We start from the raw sequence: 13,406 nt of genomic DNA, 5'->3' as shown, positions 1-13,406 counted from the left end.
GGGGGGGGGGTGTTTTCTTGCTTTGCGGGGGTATCATTTGTACATATTAGGGCTGTCTTAGGTAGAATTTGGTGTGTTTGAGTGCGTACATCAACATTGATATGTGCTTGTTTATGAAATCGTTGTCCTAAGCGTTAGACTAAGAATATACCCACGAACTACTATGTGTGAAAGAAAGCTTGAGTTTGCAATACCATGTTCGACCCGAATTTTGCATGTCTCGGAACTTAGGAGCCCTTAGGAAAGACCCAACCAATTGTTTGAAAAGGAACCCGACAACGCACTAGAACTTACTCCAATCCTTGATCGAGGCAAAATTGAGTATAATCCGATCTTGTCGAGATGACGTAGGCATTAGGATAAGCCATTCGAGCCAAAAAGCCGACCCGGAACATCTTTATCCTTTTAGAACCCGCTTACTAAAGGCCAAAACTATTTCATTCTCATGAAAGTCAGAAAAAAGCCTAGCCGATGTTTCATAAAAAAAAAAATAATAAAAACCCATCGATCTTTGCGACTCTTGAGTGTATATGTGAGCTTCAGATATTTGGGTTGGTTAGTCCCTTTTTGTTCGGTGAATTAACTTCTCACCGCGCCGGTGTCCATTTATTTGCTTTACCTTGTGTTATCTAAAAAAAAAAAAAGGATTTGTGGTAACTGTGTTTTCTTTTGTCGGCGCGGTGCAGTGAAAAAAAAATGAAAGGGAAAGACTAATCAAATCAGATAAGCTTGAGTGTGCATAATTACAAGTGTTGGGGGGGTGAAACACGGGAGATAAAGACTTGAGAGAGAGTGAAACGTTCTAAAAAGATGAAATCCTATGTCAAGAACGTGGCTAGTGAGTGAGAAGAATATTTGAGGGTTGTGTGCTCATAATTTTTGTGGTGAGGTAAAGAGTCGCGAAGGTTGATGTTTAGTCACAAAATTTTGTATCCATATCTCACCTTTTACCCTACCCGTGATGATACAAGCCTTAAAGCCCTACGGATCGACTCGAGATGAGGATTATACATTAGTGGAGACCAAAGGTAGGAGTGAGCATATGATTGCGTTGATCGAGCCAACTTGTCATATCCTCGAATTTGGGGTGACTTTGAAAGCAAGAGGTCGGGTAAAGAATTTGGAGCCGAAAGTACACGAGATGGGTAAGCATTGTATAACGGTCGCGGTAAAAGCTACTTGTATGATTTCTTTTGTATTTAGTAGTCGGCGTGAATGTTAAAATCGTGAATATCCTAGTCAATGATAAGCGATGGACGATAGTGGAGATGAGCACATGTTGATTGACGTATTTCAAACACCAGAAGTTCTTAGAAGGGTTGTTAGGTCTATTTCTCTTGTTGGGTGTGTGTTCATTTTTGTTTTGCTTGAGGACAAGCAAAGTTCAAGTTTGGGGGGATTTGATGAGTGCGTATTTTGCGTACGAATCCGCTCTCATTTGACTTGGATTTAGCGCGTTCTCAAGTGTTTTTGATGGTTTTAGTGTGGTTATAGTGAATTTCAGGTCAACATAGATGAAAAGTAGCTGTCGGGTCACATATCGATGGAACGGAAGTAAAAGCGATGAATTTGGAGTCAAAATGAAGAAAATGAAGATTTGGAGGCTGGTGCGCAAGACCTTGCGGCGCGACCTCAGCGATCACGAATTCGCGCGCCGCGACCAGAAGACCTCGCGCCGCGACCCCCGCATTTTCACGAACACAAAAACTTCCAAGAGCTTCTCGCGGTGCGCCTCGCGGTGATATCGCGCCGCGACGATACGAAGAAGGAAGCCTCGCGCCGCGAGGATGGATGGCGCGCCGCGAGACGATGAATCCTGACGAAAACAAAGTTGAATTTTGATTTAATCCTAGCTGTTGGATAGTTTTTTAAGGCCCAGATCAGTCCAAAATTGTACTTCGACCTAAACCACTATAAAACACAACTCAGCCTCTTTTATTTTGAGGTTACGCTTTATTTTATTATTGTTTTGGAGAGCTTTTGCAACGGAGAGAAAGCTTATCAACGGAATTGACAAAATCCGATCAGCCGGAACTCCATTAATAGTTTTTCTTCTTCCTTCTATTTATTATTTGCTCTTAATTTACTATTGTGTTCTTGAATTCCTTTCTCGTTATAATCATGAGCTCTCTTCGTCATTCTATCCTAGTTTTATTGCTTTTAATCACTCTCCTTGTTTTGATCATGGTCATGAACACCGTTAGAGGCTAAGTCTTTAGCGGGGTTACGATGTAGTCGGGATTAGATGTAGCTTAGGGGTTTCGTTAGGGTTTGATTAGTTATTAACTGTTTCATGAATATGTTTGCTTGTGTGGAAGTATTCTTAATGCATTCTTTAGCTTGATCACCTTTAGAATTGTTTAATTAGAGTTTTTAGCTGCTTGAGAGAGAGATAAAAATTCGTGCCCTTTTTCACTCATCACATTGTTTTAGGTTGCTTGACGGCTTAGACGAGTGTGTAATCGTTAGAATTCTCGCGCTTAGTGCATGTGGTTGTATTAATAGGATTAGAGGCCGAGAGGATAAGTAATCCGACAATTGCATAGGTTCGCTAGATCACTCGAGAGAGGCTAGGGAATATTATTGAGAGAATGAGATTAGCTTACATAGGAATAGTTGCAATTGTTCGTTCCCGAAACCCCGATGCTGTGTTACTTGGTGAAATCGTAACCCCGTAGTTTCCTTTGCTTGTTATCTCGTGTTTGTTTCTCTTTTATTTTTACGTTAATTCATTTGCTATTTTTATAATCACATCCATCAACAAATTTGTGAAATCAATTTGCTTTAGATTGTTTAACGTCGCTATAGTAACTTGTCTCTGTGGGATCGATATCTGTTACTTACGTAACACTATTACTTGTTCGATACGTCCACTTGCGTGCTAGTCATAAAAATATCGCAACAATTTTTAGTCATATAATATCATTGATTCTATAATGTATCAAGTATTTGTTACAACTATAGTCAATTTTTTTTTAATCTCTTTTTAAAGATTTGATCCAAGTTTCATTTTATTAAAAAAATAGTCCACCGAGCCGAAGTAATCAACCCTCACTCATGTTCCACATATATGATCTGATCCAAGTGTATAATGCTCCCATTGAGTGATCAACCCTCACTCATGTTCTACACATATGACTTTAGATAAGGCTTTCCAGGCGCATATCAGTCATCGACTAAGTTTTAGTTCACCGCCCGATCTCGGATGCCCAACATGCGATTCAGTTTGATACGGAGACTATGGATGATAGTTGTTATTGATTCTGAATGTTATCAGACCTCCCTAACTAATCATATGATGTTAATAATGTAAATTCTTATCTTATTTAGTAATGATCGTCTTCTAGTGGACAATATTCAAAACAACAACTATAGTCAATTTTTTTACCTCTTTTTAAAGATCTGATCCGAGTTTCATTTTATTAGAAAAATAGTCCACCAAGCCGAAGTAAATTAATTAACTTAACTAGGTTAATTAATTTACGTTGGCATGGAAGACTATTTTTCGAAGTAAATTAAATTAACTCAACCTGTTAATTAATTTACTTCAGCCTAGTGGACTATTTTTTTTAATAAAATGAAACTTTGACTATTTTTTAAAAGAAGAATGAGTTATTGAGTTACTGGCGATATTGCTCCATAATGTATTTGGATAGCTCTTTGTTTAATGTTTAATGTTTGTCTACATGATTCATTATTTTTGTCGGATAATTGTATTTTTCAAGTTGTGTTTAATTGATAATAAGTATTATAAACACGTCATATATATGTATGGTTTTGTTTTATGGGTAAGCTTTCATTACTTAATGTATTCAACAAAAAAATGATTAGCAAGCGTAAACTATTTTTAAACATGTAGTTGTTATAAAATACTATGAATTATTATAAACAAACAAAAAAATATTATTAATTATAATTTAATAAATAGATTATTTAGAAAATATATCATGCAATTAATATTTTTATTTATATTTTAAATTAAAATCAATCAGAATGCATTTTTATCTATTTTGGTCAGTTAATAAATTGAGTGGCTAATTTTCAATTATTTTTGGCAAAACTACAATTTCAACGTTTCAAGAAGGCAATTTAGTCTCATTCTCGCATTCACTAAGAGTTTAAAACACAAATCGTACAATGAACTTTGAAGAAAACGTTATTAAGGATAAGGATAATTTACAAGAATCCTCCTAACTCCTATACGGTTAATGACTTGCCATCTGATATCAAAATTCGTACACAACAAATCATTTTCAATTATTTTTGGCAAAAATACAATTTCAATGTTTCAAGAATAAAATTTAGTCTCATTCACACTTTCACTAACAGTTTATAACACAAATCGTACAGTGAACTTTGAAGAAAACGTTATTAAAGATAAAGATAATTTACAATAATCCCCCTGAACTCTTATACGGTTAATGACTTGCCCCCCTGAGTCAAATATCGACACAACAAACCTTGAAATCAGGTATTGTAACAGAAATGAGAACTTCCGTCAACATTTTATCACATACGTGTGCTTTTTTTTTAAAATCACTTTTTAGCACGTGACAAGGGTTGATGTGTAAAAGTATCGAAATACCCTTAAAATTTAGATATATAAATAAGGAAGGTTCATCTGAATTGCGAATTTAGGGATCCCAAATCAGAATATCGAGCAAAAAAGGTCTGAAGAAATCGAGTAACAAAGAAAAAGAAAACAAAAAGGGGACTACCATTACATATAAATACATACCTTAGTGTGGACTTTGATTCTTATATGGGCTTCTTCGCATTGGATTTCCGAAGAGGTGTTTTCTTCCTTGTTGGCGACTTCGCTTTGGATTTCCGAGTAGGCGAGGTCATCTTCCCCAAATCACATTTATGGTTTTATTTTTCTTTTATTGCTATTTTGAAAACGTCAAATAGAAAAATCGATTACAATCATTTCTATTTTGTTCGATTTTTATTATTAAGTATATTGATACAATTACATTTATGCCCTTGTCACGAGCTAAAAACGTGATTAGAACCTCACGTCTGTGATAAAATATTGACGGAAGTCCTCATTTTGATACAATGCAGGATTTCAAGATTTGTTGTTTACAATTTTCGATTGCAATGGGCAAGTCGTTAACCGTGTAGGAGTTCAAGGGGATTCTTGTTAACAATTAACCTTGTTATCCTAAAGATAAGTAACAATTACCTACATAAATTAATCACGGAAGCCTGATAAACCTTGTATTAAACGTTCAAGATTAGATTTGGAGTTTTTCTTTTATTTAAAACTTAGAGGGTTCTGATATGTAAGAATAAATAAAATAAATAAATCCAGTAATCAGATTTCGCGGATAAACTGTAAATTCAGGGATAAATACATATGCACGATATTTTTTTAATTAAAAAAAGAAAGAAAAACAGTAATATCATCGTAAATTAAATTAAGGGTTATTAAGTTATATAGCCACACGGCTATAGTGAATTGGGATATAGTCCACCTTTGATTAATTTCTTGTAAATAGTCAAGTTGACTTATTAACAGATTAATAAAAGACTTATTTAATCATGTCAAACACGTCAAAAATAGGTAGTTAATAGACTGCCACATATGCAAGTTGGCTATTTACAAAGTATTTATCAAATGTTGACTAATTTACAATTCTTATAGTTTAGGTGACTTACTATCCAATTCGTTAAATTAATAATGTGCTGAAGAGTTTTATAAATCATTTATAGCAGATTATAGTTTCCCAAAAGTATGAAGGAAAGCCCGCCTTCTAGAATTAGGCTAAAAATATGTGACAGAGAGAGAGAGAGAGACTAGACTGGTTGAGAGGGTTTTAGGTTCGTAAAAAAAAAAAAAAAAAAAAAAAAAAAAAAAAACTTTTAGATAGTTGCTCTGACTTTCGATCGACTCCGGCTTGCTGAGATTGGAAATGGGTTTGAAGATGAAAGCTTTCCAGTTCTCAACCGGTAATTCTGCTTCTCTCTTTACCCATTTTCGCTATTGTAGTTCACGCGCTCATTTTGAGACATTGGTCCGAACGCGTTGCAAATCAAGAGACTTCACTGTGGTCGAAGCTCTGCGTCTCTTCAATGATATGTCTGATATGAGACCCATGCCCTCTATTTGGAGTTTCAATCATTTGATTGGTTCAATGTCGAAGATGAATCAGTTCTCCACTGTGGTCTCGATGTACTCACACCTCGTTAGGTTTCGTTGGAATGATTTCCAACCTGACATCTGTACTCTGAACATTGTTGGCAAGTGTTTGTGGCGGTCAGACAGTGCAAAGTCAGGCTTCTCAGTGCTCTCAGTGGCCATTAAAAGTGGGATTCGTCCTGATTCGCTCACCATGAATACTCTTCTCGACGGGCTTTGTAAGGAAGGTTCTATGGTTGCTGCAATGGAGTTATTCGAGAAGATGGTCGAGCAGAAAGGTTTGTGTGACGAGGCAACATATGGGACCATCATCAATGGGTTTTGCAAGGCCGGAGAGACCCAAAAGGCAATGGGTCTTCTTAAGCGAATCGTCAACTTTGAGAGGATTAAAATGGATTTATACAGTTTAAATGCAATCATTGACGGGCTCATCAAAGAAAGACGAACTGAGGAGGCATTGAGCTTGTTTCGGGACCTGACCAACCGCGGTCTTAAGCCCGATGTTGTTAGCTATACTTCTTTGATTAATGGATTATGCAAATCTGGCCGTGGCGATGAAGTTGACAAATTTCTAGCTGAGATGCTTGATGCTGGAGTTTCACCTAATATTCATACTTGCAATATTGTAATTGATCTGCTTTGCAAGGCCAGGAAATTCCAAGAAGCAATATCACTGTTTAAGACGATGCCAAAAAAAGGTATGAAGCCAGATGTTGTCACATTCAATTCCCTAATTGATGCATTGTGTAAGGCTGGCCGATTGGAAGAAGCAAATCTGTTCATCGAGAAGATGGTCGATTCTGGAATCCTCCCCAATGTCTTCACCTACAACTCTTTAATCCACGGGTTGTGCAAGTCGGGCTTATGGAGCGGAGCAAAAGAGCTGTTCGACAAAATGAAGGATGAAGGTGTAACGCCGAATGTAATAACATACTCTATCTTGGTGGATGCTTTCTCCAAGGCTGGAAGGATAAAAGATGCTCTGGCTGTGTTCGAGTCGATGATTCAAAGAGATATCCCTCCAAACATTATCACATACAGCTCTTTGCTTTATGGGTTGTGTCGTTCGAATAACATGGAGGGAGCCAAGAAGTTGTTTTACAAGATGGTCACACGGAAGCTCTTCCCAGACATTGTGACTGTAGGTATTCTTATTGATGGCTTTGCTAGGAATGGGAATATGGATATGGCTCAGCAATTGTTTGAAGCAATGATTCAACATGGTTCGCAGCCTAATCTGATAACTTACAACACATTAATAAATGGGTATTGCCTACAAGGTGAGATGGAGAAGGCAAAGGAGATGTTTGAAGAAATGTCATTTTTGCCGGATATCATTTCATACAACACTCTGGTGGAAGGCTACGTAAAGGTGGGACAAATAGATGTTGCTCTCAAGCTTCTCAAGGATATGATCTGTGATGGTGTGTTACCTGATTATATTACAAGGAACACTTTAAAGAAGATTCATGCTAAAAGGCTGCTAGTCGTTGTTCAGTAGGTGGGTCCATGTTCATCAGCTGTAGGTTTATTTATTTATTTATTTTACTTATATGCAATTTTAAACAATTTTGCATGAGCATGAAATTTTTTCTAGTGCAGTTGTGTCAAGTCTTCAGTTTAACGCTTCTGAGTATGTTCATTCCTAATTTAATTTGGTCAATAACGAAATCGGGACCCTCGTGTTTTGACGACGAGCCGGCTGCATAACCGTAGAAATTGCTGTAACTTAAATAAAAAAAAAAAAAAAAAAAAATTGGTAGCTGCTTTTCTCGTGTGTTTCTTAGTGATAGATTATATGTGACTTTAGAGTTTTATTTTGCTTTTTTTTTTTTTTTAAATGTTCCCTTATTTTATTTCCCCTAAAAACAATGGTGTAGTGGTTTTTGTAAGAGGATATATCATGTCTATCCCATGAGTTTTAGTGGATGACTGTATTTACACCTTGAGTTTTCAATGACATTATACATATATCCCATGAGTTTACGGTTTATTTATTTATTTAGTTATTCATCCAATTTTAAATAACTCAAATAGTCCCTTTTTCTAATTTTTATATATTTTTCGTCGGTAAATTTTCAATATGATATTGAGTAGCCTTTTCAAGTTGCTTTAGCGCCGAAACTATCTACCAGCTTCTCAAGGGCTACAACTTCTTCCACATATTCTATGAAATGCACGTTAAAGAGCGTAAAGGGTAAAAGTGAAGATAGTTTTTCCATTTAAAAAAAAAAAAAAAAAAAAAACCCTACTAAAGAGAAAGTCAACACATATATGAATAATAGATATATTCGAGTCATTGCAAATTCATTATATGATTCTATCTTATAGTAGGTTTGACATTATGATGTTTTTGTGCTATTTTATGCAAATTACATGAAACCGAAAGCATAAGATCGTGAAAGTTGCCGCTTTTGTGTCGATTTTGTGAGTCATTTTCCAACACTTCTCATTACAAAATTTAACCAAAACCTCGCGTAACCGTATAAAAAATTGAAAAATCGAGCGTCTTGGTAGAGAAAAAAATCTAAATTTTATTGCGGGATTTCGTTAAAAATGATAAGTTTCGAGGAGTACTCTTCATTTTTCAACCAACCAACATTCCTTAATACCATCAAAAACCGCGGTTTCATAGATAAGATGGTAAGATATATAACACCCCTAAATATTAGGTTTTAATCTGAAAATTTTAATTTTAAAAGTTAGATTATTAGTTTATTTCGCTGATTTAGAGTATAATTAAATTCGGAATAGAAGTATTCACTACTACAAATTAGCATATTGGGTGCGGAAGGGTATTAGGTGCGACATGTCGCACCTAAAAGTCGCACCTAAGCCCATATTAGGTGCGACATGTCGCACCGGATACTCATCCGGATGACTAAAAATTTCGCTAATGTTTAGTGCTATTCGGTGCGACATTGTCGCACCTAATATGAATTTGTCGCACCTAATACCTTTAGGTGCGACAAATTTCGCACCCAATGGGTTTCAAATTTAAACTTTTCACCCGAATCCCGCCGATTTTTTTTTTATCATATTGGGTGCGACATTGTCGCACCTAATATGATTATTAGGTGCGACAGTGTCGCACCGAATATGAATTAGGGTTTTTAAACCAAAACTTCCTTCTTTTTCACTCATTCTCGCTCACTTTCTCTCTCACTCGATCTGTCTCTCTCTCAGCTCCTCGCCGCCGTCCCTCCCGCCGCCGTCCCTCCCCGGTACGTCTCTCTCTGTCACCGTCTCTCTCTCTCACACAATCTCTCTCTCTCTCTCTCTCACCGTCTCACACTTTCTCTGCCAGTCAGCTGCCGCCGTCCATCCCGCTGCCCCCTCCGCTGCTCCGCCCCACTGCCCCCTCCCGCGCACCGCTGCTCCGCCTCGCTGCCTCCTCCCGCGCCCCGCTGCCCCCTCCCGCGCCCCGCTACTCCGCCCCGCTGCCTCGCCCCGCTGCCCCGTCCCGCCCCGCTGCACGTCGCCGTCTAGCCCCGCTGCCCCGTCCCGCCCCGCTGCACATCGCCGTCCTGCCCCGCTGCACATCGCCGTCCTGCCCCGCTGCACGTCCCGCGTCCAGCCCCGCCAGCCCCCGTCCCGCCCCGCTGCACGTCGTCATCCAGCCGCTGACCCGCCGTCCAGTTTTGTAATTTTTTTTTAATTTAAAAAACGTATTAGGTGCGACATTGTCGCACCCGAAAATTTCGCACCTAAAGGTTTGACTATTAGGTGCGACATGTCGCACCTAATGCCTTTAGCGACGGGAGATTAGGTGCGACTTTGTCGCACCTAATAAACTATTAGGTGTGACTATTGGGCTATTAGGTGCGACATCCGTCGCACCCGATGACGTTTTTGTCCTAGTGATTCATGCGGATGCGCGTGAATGACTAGAAGATGACTCAGACAAAAAATTTGATCATGAGGTCATCCTGGGCATTCGGCTGGAAATCCACGGAAGGATGGAATTCCGCACGTGAAGAGAGCCTCTCGGAACTTCCGTCTGCCGCGTGGCACGGAAGCTGGCAGGTGATTTCCTAGTGGCATTCGGAAGTGGAAGAGAGAGTCGGATGGTGTCGGAAGGCTTTAATGCCGTTGGAGAAAGAAAAATAAAGACGTTGCTGACTGTGTGTGTGGTTGTGTACGAGTGTGGGTTACTGTGAGTGCATGTGTGTGACATATTTTTGCAAGAGGGTTAAACTGAAATGCACTCATATTGCTTGTTCTATAAATTAATTAATTGAAAAAGGAGAAAAATAACCAGCTTTGATGATCCGGTTTGATTAGTAGTTTCAGAGGTTGTTGTGCTTCTTTGTTGAGAGAGTCCAAGTAAGATAAGAGGAAGAAGAAGAAGACAAAAGATATAACCATCAAACATTGAATTAAAAAAAAAAAAGCAAATCATTATGAGTGTGTTGTTGCACGTGATGTGAGCAGATGAGTGTTTGAAAAAGGGTCAAGCGGATATATAGCCAAATAGAACTTAAGCTTTTGCAAAATAACCATAGTTTGCTAACTATAAGCAAACTAGCCCAAGTAAGATTAATCTAGGCTGAATTAAATTTAATCCCAACGAATTATAAAGACATATTGTAAGCTTTATGAAGGCTGGATTAAAATTAATTGAGGTAGGATTAAAAGTCGTAGTACTCTCAATTGGCTATTTTGCTATACTTAATGAAACTATGGCTATTTTGCAAAAGTTATAGTTTGAATTGGCTATTTCATATCATTTTTCCTTTGAAAAATGAGGAAGGGAAAAAAAATTGAAAAGATGATATTGTTGTCATGTTTTTATTTTGGATAATTAAGTTAAATGGCCTCCCGAAAATAAGCAATTTATTTTTAGCCAACATTGAGTTAATTTATGGTAAATAGCCATTTGGATTTATTAACAGTCAAAATTGGACGGGATTGCCCTTTGTTATTCCCGCCCATTATTTTCAGCGTATTAATTTAAATGGAAAAAAAAATTCGACCATAAATACCTCGCATAAATCAAGGGAGCATTTAAAACTCCATAAATGCATATCTAACCCCTCTCTCATTATCTCTCCAAATGCATAACTAATAATCTAAGACCCGAAATCCAAATTCAAAGAGAGAAAATCAATCAGCGAAAAATGGGTATCAAAGACCTTCTCAAGTTCATGAAGCCTTACACCTGAACCAATCCACATCAAAAAGTACACCGGCAAGTGAGTAAGATTTTTATTTATTTACTAGTTGAAAAAACGCGCTACGCGCGAGTCAGCAATATTTAAAAAAAAAATAAAAAAAAGTAAATAAAGTAAGTTTAGACTTTTAATTGTATTAAATATAATATACATAAAAAAATTATACAAAATATATTGATAACAGAGGGAGGAAAAAAATTAATATACATACAAAAATTATACAAAATATATTTATGAAAGAAGGAAAAAAAAATTCAAAATCGGAAGTAAAAAAAGAATCAAAACCGGAAGGGAAAAAAAAATGGTTCCACGTGTCGCTGCCTAGCGGCACCAGAATTCAAGTTGAAATAAAAATATATACAAAATATATTGATGAGAGAGGGGAAAAAAAATTAAAGATCGGGAAAAAAAATGATAATATATGTTATTGATATAGTATTGGTAATTATGATTATAATATACATAAAAAAATTATACAAAATATATTGATATTTGGAAGGGAAAAAAAATTCAAAATTGGAAAAAAAAAAAAAAAAAAAAAAACAAACCGAAAGGCTCCCTAAAAAAAAAAAAAAAAAAAAAAAAAAAACAACCGGAAGGCTCCCGAAAAAAAAAAAAAAGAGCCACGTGTCGGCCCCTGGGGCCGCCACGTGGCGGCACCAGGATAAAAGTTAGAGAGGCATTGTCTCTTATTAACTATGTTATGGATTCATCAACTTTTTTTTTTTATTTTTTTTGCACTTCTTCATTGTCATGTTTGTATTCATTTCGTATTACTTTGCTTTTCTGTTAATTTCCAGGTGGGCATTGACGCCTATTCATGGCTTCATAAAGGAGGTAGTCGAGATTAAAAATTTACAAATTTTTTTTTTCTGTGAGTTTGTACGTTTTGTTTAATTATATATATTTTTCTAATTTTTTCTATTTGCTTAATTTACAGATTTTTCTGCGAGAAGGCTCCGACGCCCAAGGAAGATGGGTCGGTGATTGGCTACACGAGGAAGATGAGTTTCAATGGTTATTTGGTTGTACAGAATAGGATGATTCGTTTTTGTTCAGATAGTGTATATTTGTGTAAATACAAAGTATATTTACAGTATATTCGTGTAAAAACAAAGCATATTTACAGTATATTCGTGTAAATACAAAACATATTTATAGTATATTCATTGTAAATACAAAGCATATTTACAGTATATTCGTGTAAATAAACTGAAAAAAATTCTGAAAATATTTTGGACGTTCTAATGAATATATGGAAAACAAAATAATATCAATAAATGAAGAATATTTTCCAAATCCACACGTCCAAAAATTCAAAAAAATCAGGCCAACTACTTTCCTAATCGGTTTGATTCAAAATTTAAAAAAAAAAAAACTGTCTAAATGAAACAAATTAGTTAAGTCAATGCTGAAATTTCTCCATATCCACACGTCCAAAAATTCAAATACTTGCCGAATTCATTTTCAAATTTTAAACAAAAAAACTGCCTAAAATAAGAAATTACTAATCCGAGTATACAAGGGCAAATCTGTAAAAAAATCCTTCATAAATGTGCAGTCACGTAAGCAATAGGGTATTTACGGATTATTAACAAAACGTTGGCCAAAATTAAATTGCTACACATTCCGTGGCTTAAGCAGCCAATTATTTGTTTTATTTTTTATTTTTATTTAAAAAAAAAGTTATAAATAAAGATGAAATTTAATACATTCTTTTAAAATTTTAACAGTTTAGTCCTTTTTATTTATCATTTAAATTTGATTTTTTATTTTTTTTAATTACTTAATGGAAGTTAACGGAAATCCATATTTCCATTAAGTTTAACGGAAATTCAATTTTCAATAAGCAATGGAAGATACCAATTTATCTAATGGAAATGTCATTTCCAATAAGCAATTGAAGGTATAGCTTATTGGAAATGAAATTTTCGTTACCTTCCAATAGTCAGACATGAGGCTATTCTTTGTATGTTGATGTAATGAAATAGATTATGCATTACGAGTACTCTATGTGATTTCACATTTTTAATTTTATTTATAGACTTTACTTTATGGTATTTATTTGTTTATAAATATCTCATGCT

At 36.1% G+C, this 13,406-nt stretch overlaps 1 protein-coding gene across 1 annotated transcript; it reads left to right on the top strand.

The window, feature by feature from the left end:
• The first annotated feature begins 5,798 nt into the window (after window positions 1-5,798).
• LOC149394093 (uncharacterized) lies at window positions 5,799-7,933 on the top strand. The gene has a single exon (XM_089616360.1). It carries the CDS (start codon window positions 5,919-5,921, stop codon window positions 7,644-7,646), a length of 1,728 nt encoding a protein of 575 aa, XP_089472486.1. The 5' UTR covers window positions 5,799-5,918; the 3' UTR covers window positions 7,647-7,933.
• Window positions 7,934-13,406: the final 5,473 nt, after the last annotated feature.

Source organism: Urtica dioica, chromosome 6, assembly GCF_054948205.1.
Source record: "Urtica dioica subsp. dioica isolate 48M chromosome 6, U.dioica_male_clone48M_v1_H2, whole genome shotgun sequence".
Taxonomy (NCBI): Eukaryota; Viridiplantae; Streptophyta; class Magnoliopsida; order Rosales; family Urticaceae; genus Urtica; species Urtica dioica.
The sequence above is the reverse complement of the archived record's forward strand: the minus strand, read 5'-3'. Positions and strand labels throughout refer to the sequence as shown.

Coding starts and splice junctions, on each gene's coding strand:
- LOC149394093 (XM_089616360.1), top strand. CDS start 5,919: ATGGGTTTGAAGATGAAAGCTTTCCAGTTCTCAACCGGTAATTCTGCT.